A 14,249-nucleotide genomic window follows, 5' to 3' on the forward strand; every position below is an offset into this window, starting at 1 on the left:
TTAAAGTGCATACAGAGGTGCTACTAATGAAAAAAAAAATCCAGTTTTTATCCTCCAAGAGCAGCATTTTTATATTGTTTCAGAGTCAGGATCCATTCCTAACACCAATTTATAATGCAGCTGATTTTTATCTAGTAATTTTATCCATTTGAAAGCAATCAAATTGTTGATCTATTATAGTTTCAGTTTTGTTTACACTGATAGGAAATAGCTCTCCGGGATTTGAGGCAGGAATCCTTTCAAACCTTTCTTGGATTGAGATTTAAGTTCTTCAATGCACAACCTGTCTGCTAAATTCAAACCATGTCTCTTTCTTCATCTTTTTCCCTTTTAAAAGCCAGGAGGCCTGATTCCTATCCATCCTGCAGAGACAATACCATTGGCAAGAGACATTTTTGGACAGCAAGTGAAGAATTTTTCAAAAAAGATTCCTATTCATAAAGTAGTGGGCATAGCACATGACAAAACATTCATTTACAAGAATGTCATTGGCCTCCCAGAATGCTCCCTGTATTGCACTAGGAAGTTTGTGGACCCAAAGGCATTGATGCAAATAAATTAGCTAGAGGCTTATTGTTTGGCATATATATATGCATCAAAGGGGACTTTTTAGAAGATATTGGACATGTTGAATTTCTCCTTTTCCCCCAAAACTTGCAGTAAAAAAAAAAATCTATCCCTTTTTGTGATTGGCTACACTATTCTTCATTTTCTTTTAGCAATATTTTTATTTCTCTATATATAACTGGTGCAACATATACTGGTTTCATGAATAATACAATTCTAGTCCCTTTTCAATCAGTCCTATATTTGTAGAAGAGAAGGAGAAACACATTCTGGGGCAAATCATCCTGGATTTTGTTACTTAGTTTGTGACATTCAAAACATAATTTTTAAAAGGATTTCTGCAACTCTGATTTTTTTTTAACCCAGGCATTGAACGATTTGCTCTATTCGGATAATTTTTTTTCTGTATTCTCTTCTTCAAGACAAATGGTCATAAATATATAATTGTGTTGCATTAATGAAATTATGTACACAGTGTAACATAAATAAAGTACACTCTTGAATCACAACTATTGCAATACAGGAAATGCGGTTTGTAACATTAAATTCATCACAGTGCTTATCTGCTACTTGCAATCAGGACTAGATTACACAGTGCTTCAATTAACTCAAGTAATTCAAAGTAGTTCTTGATCACTGTTTATCCATGGGAAGAAAATATACAAAAAGTTAACCAAATAAACAATCCAAATGTAAGGGCAACATGTATTGAAACAAACAATTTTTTATCACAACCTGGATCATAAAAATTATACATATTGACCATTCATTGCCATCTGGTATCAATTGTAAGAAGCAGCTATTTATTTGCATGGTGAAGGAACAGTGGGACAGACAGGATCAGCAATTACAAGTAAATTAACATAAATCTCACTCTGTTGTGCATTTATAATGTAATGTGGGCAATACAGGCATTACTAGCTATAAGTGTCTGAGGTCTACTAAATAACTAGCAAAATTTTAGATTCGTATTACTGTATAACACAATAGGATGTCCCTATTCAATTTCAATCGACTAAAAGCTATTTGCCCACTGACAATGTACTGTACGTCTTTTTACTATACAACTGTAATGAGATGTTACACACAATTTTGAAACAAAAACTAGAAATATACAAGAGTGAAAAGCAATCTCAAAGACCTACTGAGAAAGCAACGGATGCTTCTAATTATCAAAACACATACATGCATACACACAAATATAAGGAAAAATATTGCACAAAATTCAACACTTTTCTTTAATCCAGCACTTTCCCATATCCTAGTTGATCCTTTACTTATATCTGAAATGGGACGAAGGCAGAGCTGAGAGAAGCCATTTAAAAAGGATAAGTATTTCAGTTTGAAAGTTTATTATTAACTTCTGTCTCCTCTCCCTTCCCATTAATACTGATTCTATATTCATGCCTTGCTACATATGGTGCAGTTAATAGCAGGACCCATATTTTTACTAAGCCTGCCCCAATGTCAGTAAGTAGCAAATACTTAACATTAAAATATTTTTCCTGAAACATTATTTCGGATCCTTGAGAAAAACAAGGATTGTTTTGGATATTTTTAATTCCTATTGCTCAATATTTATGGATTCTCAGTCATCCAGGTCATGGTTATTCCAAAGGTGCTTTTTCAAAATTCAACTGTACTTTGATTTCCCCAAAACTTTGGGAAAACATTTCCCAAAACAAAGCCCAGTTACCTTTTGAAAAAGAACTTTTGGGTCTATTGCTCAGAAATTTTATGATATTGAACATAAAAGAGGCACTTAAGCACGTTTACTTAGTTGGATCCCTTACACAGAAGCAACGCTGCTATAAGGTAAAGGGAGGACAGAATATCTATGACAAACACAGAGTGTGGTTGAGGATTGCACCAGACATATTCAGTCCTTGGAAACACAATCCAGCAAGATGAAGTCTTGCATGAAGCAACTTGAAATAATGGGAAAGAGGGAATAACTACACAACTTAACTCTTATTCCCAGATTGAAAGAGTTATGAGATCTTGGATAGAAGGAAGCACCACTGGAATTTTCTTTCACGGGCAGCTATCTTTTTAAGTTTATATAAAAACTTTAGCGTTTGTTCGCTTGGGGGAGGAAAAGAAATGGCTCCTAGTAACATCAAACTATATTAAAATGAAGAGGAAAAAGTGCTAAAACAAGATATCTAAGATTATTTACCTTCCTGCGGGGGCGAATTTAAGGAGCGATGTATTCTTTTAAAAGAGCTTTAAAATTGTTATTTTTTTCTTTGATAAAATGAACAGTACACCTATCAAAGCCAGCCAATGTCTTTTGAATTAAAGCCTGATCTAGTTCTTCTCAAGGTATGTCCTCCAGACATATGGGAATAGGACTCTGTCCATCCCCAGCCATCGTGAGGCAATTCAGGGGTGGGTTCCTCCCAGTTCCGACCAGATCACCCGAACTGTTAGCGACCCACTGCTGACCTAAGATTGGCATCGTGGATCCGATTCTGTTGGCACCGGTTTGTGCATCCTGCCATCTTTTTTTCTGAATTTTCAGCGAATTTTCCTGTGTTTGGATGGCTTCTGCTAGTTCTCTGCTGGGGAAAAAAAGCCTTCTCTTCTACCCCTGGGTTAATACTGACCTTTATTTCTTCACCCAAAACACAGCTAAGCAGCTCCTCAGCTGTGTTTCGGGATGAATATACTGTTGAGCATGCAGAGAAGTGAAACTGACCGAGGGGACACACGTGCATGCAAGCTGAGCAAGCGCATGCATACAAAACATTGCGATGCGCACCAGTGGCGAAGGTAAGTGGAACCCACCCCTGGTTGTATGCTGTAGTCCTTATATTTTCTATAGTAACAAATTAGGAGGACAGTCACACATCTTATTCTTTTTTCTCCTTGAATTATACCAAGGATTGGCAGCTGGGCTCCCTGAAATGATGCTGACAAGCTCCCAATGACATACTGTTCTAATTCTTTAACTAAGTAGACGCCTGAGTGGAAGCCAGTTATGAAATGAATACTAATATTAGAAAGAGATTACACAAATCAACACACACTTTTCACCCAACTGGCAACTAACATTAATATTTTTCATTCCCTGCTCAATACAGCCTAGTAAACTATGGAAAGGATGACTAAAAGGATATATTTGTTTTGTTTATATAATTTATCTAATGCAACTTAACTATAATAATTTAAGCACTGCTAAAACAATGTTAATGGATCTTTTGATGGATTTATCTAGTCTAGCTATGAAAATTAACATTTTCAAAGGTGCTCATCAGTGCAAGCCGTCTATTCAATCAATTGGAAAATCACTGTTGACATCTCTGAGAGCAAAGTTAGATAGTACTGACAGTTTTTGATAATCTAACTCACAGCAATCAAAAAGTGGTAATATCACTTTTTGAAATGTTAGGGAAATATTTAAAAAGTCAGTTTGAAAAAAAAATACTTCCCTTTTTCACTATTCTACTATTCATCAAAGTGGGTCTCATTACAACACATTACTCCATGTAATTCTCTGTGCATAGAGGTACCTGAACAAATATTTTTCCAGTTTAAGCCATTTCAATTTCTGCCATAGAGCAAAAGCCGATCAGGGCATAGGACATGTATCTGAGAGTTTGGAAAGTGATAGCAAAGCAATCTCTCATCCATTAGATGCATAACGAACTCTGAACTAAAGTAGTTGATTTTTCAAAATAATCTTTTCTATTCTTGGAAAAAGACATTAGTTAAGGAAAACCGTTGGTGCAATTATTCTATATGCTGCTTAGGACTTTTGATTTGGGGATAGGATAATCATCTAAACAGATTTCCCTTTTGCATATCTGATAAAATCCATGGTGGGTATAAAGCAACTAACAGTGATTTTATATCACCTATTAAAAGTACATTTGAATAGCCAACTAATTACCTGACTGAACAATACATTATTTGTTCTAAATATGAAAAAGCCAACTATTGCCCTCCAGATGTTATGAACTACAAACATCCTTTGTCTTTCCCACTAGCCATGCTGGTGGTCTGATGGAAGCTGAAGTCCAAGACAATACTAGGCTGTCCATTTTCTAGACCAGTGATGGTGAACCTTTTTTTCCTTGGGTACTGAAAGAGCGTGCACGTGTGCTATTGCTATGGGTGCCCACACCCATAATTCAATGCCTGGAGAGGGTGAAAACAGCTTCCTCTGCCCCCCGGAGGCCGGAAATGGACTGTTTCCCAACTTCTGGTTGGTCTAGTAGGCTCGTGTTTCACCCTTCCCAGGCTCCAAAGGCTTCCCTGGAGCCGGGGGAGGGTAAAAATGCCCTCTCACATCTCCCTGGAAGCTCTCTGGAAGCCAAAAAACACCCTCCCAGAGCCTCTGTGAGCCAAAAATCAGCTGACCAGCACACATGTTGGAGCTAGGTTAGGGCAACGGCTCACATGTCAGCAGATATGGCTCCGTATGCCATCTGTGGCACCTGTGCCAGAGGTCCACTATCACTGTTCTAGACAGACTAATTGTATTGAATAAATAAGCTAAATGTCAGTAAATAATCCAATATTTTACAGAAAGAATCACATGATCAATAGAAATAATTGCTGGGATTCCTGAGAAATATTTTTAAAATATTTTTTTTTAAAAAACCTCACCATATTAAAAACAGAAATTTAAATTTCCCCAAAACAGTGAATATGAAATATGTAAAATCAGCCATATATGGGAAGTTAATATTTTTGTCACTATAGAAAAATTACTTATGTGGCCTATACAGAGAATTTTTAGACAATAACTGATGGCAAACAGAGTAGCTGCTAGCTGAAAGTTTTAGAAACTGCTATTCTGATCCTTTGGAAGTATTTTGTCCTTTTGTTAATAATAAAAAGAGTTGGCAAGTATCGCAGCACACATTTGTAAGGCACAATTGTTACCATTGGAAAAAATGACAACTATAATAAAATCTGGCATAGGAGTTAAATTCAAGGACCAAAGAAAGTTACATTTCAAAAAGTTCATTAAGAAGACTCATCAATACAGAACTCCATATAGATGGAATCCCAAGTCACATTCACTAACCATGAAAGTCACTGAAAACCTGTGAACTTTTTCGCTCTTCCCCCACCTCCACATAAAGTTGTTGTGTAAGATTCACAAAGATATCCATGCAGGATTTAACCTTTTTTTAAAAAAAAAACCAGAACTTTATAATTGCTGTGGAAAGTTTGCATATGCATAGCTTTTCTTCTTTTTTTAAAATGAAACTTGTATATGAGACATATTTTGGAACAAACCTTTGGACTTGGAGAACGAATAAATGGTACAGTACAATGGAGAAAAAAACCTTGCATTCCAGAAAATAGGTGCTGGGGGGGAAAAGAACTGTTTCTACATTCAATTGATCTTTCTATAACAGAGGTCCCCAACTCCCAGGCAGTGGCCCAAGTACAACTCCATTTGTGTGAATGGTGGGCTCACGCACATGGACGAAGCTCCATTTGCATGAATGGTGGTCATATGTGAAAAACTCAATTTGTGTGAGCTTGTGCAAATGGAACTGTGTGCATCTGCATGTATGCCTGCCTCTCACACAGAACCACTTCCTCTCTCCCACCACTGGACTGCCAAGCTGGAAAGATTGGGGACCGCTATTCTAAAAGACTGTCAGCTGTTTTATACATATATCTAGAAACCACTTCTGACAATTTTCAAAATATTTGATCTAATGAAAAATTTGAAGGAGCTTTTAAACATTGATATATGTATACCAGATGATTGATATATGTATATCAGATGATTGATTGACCCTGCCCCTTCTCCAAAATATTACATCTTTCAAAGGTTCATTCCGTTAAAATTCCACTGTGGTCAAAATATGTATTTCAGGAAAACTAAAATGTAGAAGATATTCAGTGAATAAGTTCTAAAAGCAGTTGTAAACTTTTTGCTGCATTTAACCATCCCTTCCTTTTCACTTATCAGCAAAAATATGTAAATACACACACACACACACACACACACACGTGTGTGTGTGTGTGTGTGTGTGTGTGTGTATAAAGTACCATTTTTTCAGAATCTGGAAGACAGGCATTGTCTGCTAAAAATTAAAAGCCATATGTCTTATAATAAATCCCAAGCATCATTATCACTTGGTGTTATTTCAAGTGGCACAAACTGATAGGTAGTACTTGACAATGTCAGCACATTTAACAAAGTTCTCACAAGTTTACTAAAATCACTGCATAAATAATATTATACTGGTGTTCATTTGTAAACTTAAGAGTTCCATTGTTTGGTAAATGGTCTGCATTTCTTTTTACTCAAGCACATTTGCAGCCATGAAATAATGATGGTATTTTTTGCAAGTATTTATAGTTCAGCCTTTAAGGTATTTAAATCTGCTCTTCTCAGTTTAAGGCCTTCAGATCCCGTATGAAGTTCCAGAATAGTTATGCTACATTTCTTGGTTTCTGTTATAGAAGGATAAATGTGTCCGATACATTTCTTTTTGCATATAGGGAAAGGAAATGATTAAAAACTGTTTCATGACACAGACCAGCTGTGGCTTAAATGTGAAATCAAGCTAGTACCATGATTCTAGAATGCTTTAGTTAATAATGCATGTTATCTGAACTCAGTATTGCATATACAGACTTGCAGTGACTTTTTATGCATGGCAGCTGGAAATACAACTGGAAATGTCCAGGATGAAGTTGTAACTGACTGCATGCTAAACATGTTTTGTAAACACATTTTTTAAGATTTTTTTTTATCCCGTCTTTATAAATAACTCAATAACATACTTAATACTCCTTTCTCCTCTTATTGCTCCACAGTAACAACCTTGTGAGGTGGGTTGGGCTGAGAAAGAGAATGACTGACCTCAAATCCCCCAGCTGGCTTTTAAAGCTAAGATGGGACTAGTGCTCAGTCTACTGGTTTCTAGTCTGGTGCCTTAACCAGGAAACCAAACTGGTTCTCTTATACAGCCCCATCCCAAATGCAAGCTTGTGAACTGAACTGTAGCAAATATATTCAAAGGAGATAGACTCAAAATAAAAGGATAAAAACACAAAAATAAGGCCAACTGAAACTAAATATTAAAAAACCTGAAGATCTCTTATTTCCTTTATTATATCCTGAGTTGTTTTCCTTTAGTCATTTACCACGCAAGTAACTTCTCAAATAAATAAATATTCCTTACGTTTCATTACTACTGCTGTTGGAAAATCTGTCCCCTGAAATGTTTAAACCTTGACCGAATGCAGAAGACAGTTTACATAATGACACCACTTCTTGAAGAAGCCCACCCTCTTCAAGAATTTCATTTCCATCTTGGGTTTCCCTTTCCCACGGAACGAGGAAAGATGGATTTTGACTCAAACTTGGTGACTTCTCATCTGCAGAGGTCTTGCTTAGTGTTTCATCCCACTTACTCTTCATTTGCAAAGTTTGCAGAGAATGTTCCTGCATAGTTTCTTGGGTTGAATCTGGAGATCTTAGATGATTATTAGGGGAGGTCAAGTCATCAGCACTGGAGGTAAGATTAGGTTTTTCTTTATTTAGCGCAAAAACAGATTCTCTATAACCACTAGAAGAAACATGTTTCCTGGGTGATTGAGAAAGCTTCTTCTCAGTGAGGATGCTGTCATCTTGTCGCTGATTCCAAGTAGCCAGGTCAGATGTCCAACCGCTACAGAGTAGAGCAAGATTGCTCTCACTTGGAGTGTTGGATTTATTCTGAAATAAAAAAGAGAATGTGCAGCCTATCAGAATTCTTCCCCTTGGTATCTTTAAATAACAATTTCACAGTATTTTTAACCTGAAAAAAATAGCATACAAACATTACACTAAATTTTAAAACATCTTAATTAATCTGCCTGTTTTTATTCAGCTGAATGAATCAAGAATAAATTATGTAACATTTATTTCCTTACAGAACAATCTTCCAAATTTTGATTTCTACTTCTATCCCCACAAAAGTTTTAAAGCTGAGCTAATTACATTTCAGGATGTAAAAATATTTTAGGTCAGAAGTGTCAAACTCATGGGCCATACCTCCATTTTAACAAAAGGGGGGGGAAGTCATGATAGGAGTCGACCTGGCGCAGTGGGTAGAGTGCAGTATTGCAGGCTGCTAGATCTGCGGGTCAGTGGTTCAGATCTCATCATCAGCTCAAGGTTGACTCAGCCTTCCATCCTTCTGAGGTGGGTAAAATAAGGACCTCGAGTATGGGGGCAATATGCTGGATCTGTTTAAAAAAAGTGCTATTGCTAACATGAGTCTAAAGAAAAGGGCGGCATTAAAAAAAATTCAAATAAATAAACATGTCACATGACAACAATGTGACATCGCAATTTCGACACCCCTATTCTACATCATAAAGAACTGAAATTAAGTCAATGTTGTAAAATTTAGATGTTCTGTTTATCTATAATCACAGTATTTTGGTCTGATCAGATCAGCCCTGTCAAACTGCTGGTCCATGGGCTGGATACATCATATGCAGGCCACGCCCTACCCAGGTATCAAAGGCAAAAAAAATCACAATACGCCATGTGATGCAATCGAGTTCAACACCCATGGATTAGAACTTAGAGAAACGTGGAAGTTCCTTATGCTAATATGGCTTCCAAAGCTGACATATAGCAGAAAGAAAACTATTCAAGCAGGAACAAAAGATCAGCTTCTAATTAACAAGATTTTGAAAAACTTTAAGAGAAGGAAGATCAATTTGAACAGTTTAGATAGATTACAAGAAGGTATTCAATTCCCTGCCATATTTGGACAGGGAGTCACTACTCACAGTCACTCATGCCCTCATCACTTCGAGGCTCGACTACTGTAACGCTCTCTATATGGGGCTACCTTTGAAAAGTGTTCGGAAACTTCAGATCGTGCAGAATGCAGCTGCGAGAGCAATCATGGGCTTTCCCAAATATGCCCATGTTACTCCAACACTCCGCAGTCTGCATTGGTTGCCGATCAGTTTTCGGTCACAATTCAAAGTGTTGGTTATGACCTATAAAGCCCTTCATGGCACCGGACCAGATTTCCTCAGGGACCGCCTTCTGCCGCATGAATCCCAGCGACCAGTTAGGTCCCACAGAGTGGGTCTTCTCCGGGTCCCATCAACCAAACAATGTCTCTTGGTGGGATCGAGAGGAAGAGCCTTCTCTGTGACGGCCCCGACCCTCTGGAACCAACTCCCCCCAGAGATTAGAATTTCCCCCACCCTCCTTGCCTTTCGTAAACTGCTTAAAACCCACCTTTGCCGCCAGGCATAGGGGAACTGAGATACACTTTCCCCCTAGGCCTTTACAATTTTATGCATGGCATGTTTGTATGTATGATTGGTTTTTATATAATGGGTTTTTGTTTTTAGTATTGGATTTTGTTATATACTGTTTTACTGCTGTTGTTAGCCGCCCCGAGTCTTAAACAAATCCAATAAATAAATAAGTGGAAGGTACAGAAATTCGAAGGTTTGACAGACAGACATGCCTAGAAATAACATCAGAAACATTGTGCAAATATCAATGGCACAATGGAAGAGACAATTGCTGTTCAATGGTAATAGACTGGGAGAGGTTACTATCATGAAAGGAATCTTTCAAAGAGACTCCTTACACCGCTACTGTTTGTTATTGATTGCTCTGTCAACAATGCTGAACAATTCAGGCTTGGCTATTAAGCATGAAAAACATAATAGAAAATGGAGAAGCTAAAGTGCTCTGGAACATTAGAATTCAAACAGACAAGGATCTGCCACACAACACCCCTGCCATAATTATCATTAAGAAAGAAAAAAAGTCTGGATAATGTAGATTGCAATAACTGGAGATAGCAGAGTAGAAGTAAAAGAACCAGTGTGTGTGTTTGTGTGTGTCACAATCTATAAAGACCCGCAAACAAAAGTAGCATGACTATGACAATAGAAAGCAAGGCTAAGACTACAGGTGATATTTGAAAAATTAGAATATCGTGCAAAAGTTCATTTATTTCAGTAATGCAAATTAAAAGGCAAGATAGTTCAAGCTGTGATTTGTCATAATTATGATGATTATGGGGTACAGATCATGAAAACCCCAAATCCACAATCTCAGAAAATTAGAATAAAACAAGCATTGTTCATAGAACAACATCGGACTTCTGAAAATGCATATATGCATGCATATGTGTTCACAACTTGGTTTGGGCCCCTTCCGCAGCAATTACTGCCTCAATGCAGCATGGCATGGAAGCTATGGCACTGCTGAGGTGTTATGGAAGACCAGGATGCTTCAATAGCGGCCTTCAGATTTTCTGCATTGTTCGGTCTTTCTTTGGGCAATGCCCAAAGAAGTGAGTTTGCTGGCCAATCAAGCACAGTAATCCTACGGTCATTGAACCAGGTTTTGGTGCTTTTGGCAGTGTGGGCAGATGCCAAGTCCTGCTGGAAAATGGAAGTCAACCTCCCCATAAAGCTTGGCTGCAGAAGGAAGCATGAAGTGCTCCAAAATCTCACATTAGATGGATGCGTTGACCCTGGACTTAATTAAGCACAATGGACCAACATCAAAGATGACATGGCTCCCCAAATCAACACAGACTATGGAAATTTCACACTGGACTTCAAGCATCTTACTATGGGTATCTCTCCATTCTTCTGTCCTTGGTTTCTAAATGAGATGCAAAAGTTTCCACAGCCTGTGTTGATTTGGGGAGCCATGTCATCTGCTGGTCTGATTGAAAGAAGGATAATGAACACATTTTGGAAAGTGCAGCCTGTTTTTGCTTGACAAGGAAAATGTAGACCTAATTTCTGTTCTTCAGCAGATCATCAGAAATGTACAAATGTGAGTAATATTATTTAAATAAACTTGGATTAGGATTTTTTGCTATGAAATGTGGATTTGAAAGTTGGTTGCTAAATGTGATCAGAGGGACGGATAATGAAAGTAAAACATTCGTGAGAATAAATGGAATATTTAGCAATTAGTTAACAATTTAAGCAGAGTAAAGCAGAAAGTGTCATGCCCACCTCGATTTTTCAATATTACCGCTTATCATAAACATAGAAGAGTGCTAGTTCAGAATATGTGTGTATCTATATTATGTATATACAATGCATATATGTATATTGTAAACAATTTTTTTCAGCTGAGAAATAAAAAATGTTTGCAGAAACTATTAGAATGGATTGCATGATATAACATATAACATGCATATACACTTGAAAATCTGTGCATGAAATCCTGTGCATGAAATTAGTTGCATTTGACAGGAAAAAATTGAATAAATGGTTACAAATTACATGATTTAATGGCAGAGGAATTAATTATTTTATTGCTGTCTTGGACTATACCAAAACGAAGTACTAAAATAAGTGACTTATAAAGGGTTAGAGAGCAGAATGGGTCAAAAAAATCAGAAAGGTATACTGGCCATAAAAGCCAATGCTACATAGAAGTTATTTCAGATTTAAGACAGAGACAAGATAAAACAACTAACCTTTGACTTGTAGTCAATGTCATCCATTGATCGAAAAAAGTCCAAGCTTTTTGCCCCCGAGAGCTTCCCTTGATCGGAACTATGTGTGCTCAGTGTATCCAAAATCTCTCCCAGCAGGTCCATTTCTCCAGGAGGAACAGACGTTTTGGTTAATTCCCCAGAGTCGTCACTGTCATACAAATAGTAAGATGTTTCCTCACTGTCTTCCGATGACAATCTAAAGGAAAAATATAAAGTCTTTTCACTACCCTGGTATTTTATGACAAAGAATCTAAATGTTTGTGAAGCTTAAGTTGACAGTTATTACAAAAATCTATTTTGGCAAGTAAGCTTCATGGTGTTTGTATTTGTTATGGGGGCGGGGGCAAAAGAACCATAATTATTTAGCTTTCTGGCTTTGGCCAGCAGCAGTGAGAAATAGCTACTTGTGAAATTGTCTTTTCCAGTAACCTAGAAGGTGGAGTGGGAGAGATAAATTATACCCATTTTTGTCCTCAGGTTGAGAAGGAAAACTGCAGGGAGATTTTTTTTAAAAAAAAAATATTGCATACCTGTAATGCATTGTGGCAATGCCTTAGTGTATAGGCTTTTCTGTGTGTGAAAATCTTACATTAAAAAACACAATTCAAGAATGAGCTCTTTCAAAACCTTGCATTTGCAAGTCCTGTTTGACAGGATTTTCAAATCCATGTGGATGGGATTGATTTTGGTAGGATCTATCTTTTATTAGTATTTCCTAAGCTTTTGATAGCTGAAATGTAATTTGTTCCGAATTTAAGAACATTATTTTCGAAGATAGTTTTAATTTTAATAAGTTGCCCAAATTTGAAAGGTATGTAGCCTTTGTTTATTTTTGAACTGCTGCTGTTACTTTATAATTTATAATTTGATAGCAATATTCTGACTCCATTGAGTCAACATTCAAATGTAAAAATATATATTTGTATGTTTCAATCTAGATACCCTTTCAAATGTGTGGACTTCATTCCCAAAGCAGTATGACCACTAACTGAGAAACTGGATTTCAATCCGCACATCTGGAGAGAGCTAAACTGATTAAGGCTGGTATATAGGATTGCATCTAAGTATACTTGGTGCAGACATGCAGGAACAGCAGAAATAGCACTAATCAGGAAATCGTATACAGATGCAGTGGAAAGCCTTCTTTTAACATATTATTGAATTCAGGGTTATAGATAGATAGATAGATAGATAGATAGATAGATAGATAGATAGATAGATAGATAGATAGATAGATAGATAGATAGATAGATATCCTAGTCTCCCTAAATTCAGCAAAAACATGTGACATGTACAGAATATAGTTGTCGGCTATGAATAAATTAACTGCCTTGGAAATGGCCCTGGGTTGGGCTGAGAGGCAAAAAAAAGAGAGGGGGGGGGAGCTGTGATATTCCTTCAATATACCAGGGTAATTCGACACAAATAACATGTAACCCTTCCCTGGTACAGAGCTGAAGGGATTGGATACTGTAGCCTAGAGGTTAATTCTCTGCCTTACAAGGCAAAGGTTTGCATATTCAAGTCCCAGTGAGCTGATGAGGACAAAATAAGGCCGAAATAGATCTATCCTAGTCTTGAGAGCGGCACCAAGGCCTGACCAGTTTCCTGCCATTCCCCCTTTAATCCCGGCCATCTGGGCTGCCAGAGGAGCCTTTTGGTGGCAGTTAAGGAGGCTTTGGCAGTCCAGAGTGAACACTTGGACAAGGAATAAACCTCTGCCAGTGCCCAGAGAAAATAAATGCTCCCTTAGCTCTGGGCAGCTGAGGAGTCACCACAGTGAAAGAAAAGTGCCGGCTACAAAGCGAGCAAGCGAGAGGAGAGGGGAGCCCTTCAGCATACAAAGGAAGAGGCATCAGAAGGAAGGGGCATCAGGTAGCAGCAGCAACAGCCAGTGTATGGGAGATAGAGTGTATGGGAGGCAGCCTCACGCCGGGTGTATTGGAGGTGCATGCTCCTCCTCGCCACCTCAGAGTCCCTCTTTTCTTTTTAAGCCTTAAAGTTTTGGATTTTTTTGATTCCCCGCACCTCACCTTCTTCCTTTGACAGTGACTTTCCTCTTCCTCTTCTTCCTCCCCCTCCTCCCCCCACCCAAATTCCAAGCTTTTATTTCTTTCCTAATGGGTTTGCACACATTATTTGCTTTTACATTGATTCCTATGGGAAAAATTGCTTCTACTTAAGAACATTTCTACTTACGAACCTGGT

At 37.7% G+C, this 14,249-nt stretch overlaps 1 protein-coding gene across 2 annotated transcripts in view; it reads right to left on the minus strand.

The window, feature by feature from the left end:
* Positions 1 to 5,214: 5,214 nt before the first annotated feature.
* Positions 5,215 to 14,249, minus strand: part of LOC139155887 (DENN domain-containing protein 1B-like) — a 241,947-nt gene continuing 232,912 nt past the window's right edge. The window contains exons 21-23 of one of the 2 annotated variants that reach the window (XM_070731234.1): positions 12,021 to 12,237; positions 7,731 to 8,266; positions 5,215 to 5,705 (exon numbers count right to left, since the gene is read on the minus strand). In XM_070731234.1, the coding sequence (XP_070587335.1) occupies positions 5,678 to 5,705; positions 7,731 to 8,266; positions 12,021 to 12,237 (781 nt within the window). In that variant the 3' untranslated portion in view covers positions 5,215 to 5,677. Of the gene's footprint in view, positions 5,706 to 7,626; positions 8,267 to 12,020; positions 12,238 to 14,249 lie in introns of those variants that run through there. The other variant, XM_070731235.1, reaches the window with a different exon arrangement.

Source organism: Erythrolamprus reginae, unplaced genomic scaffold, assembly GCF_031021105.1.
Source record: "Erythrolamprus reginae isolate rEryReg1 unplaced genomic scaffold, rEryReg1.hap1 H_8, whole genome shotgun sequence".
Classification (NCBI taxonomy): Eukaryota; Metazoa; Chordata; class Lepidosauria; order Squamata; family Dipsadidae; genus Erythrolamprus; species Erythrolamprus reginae.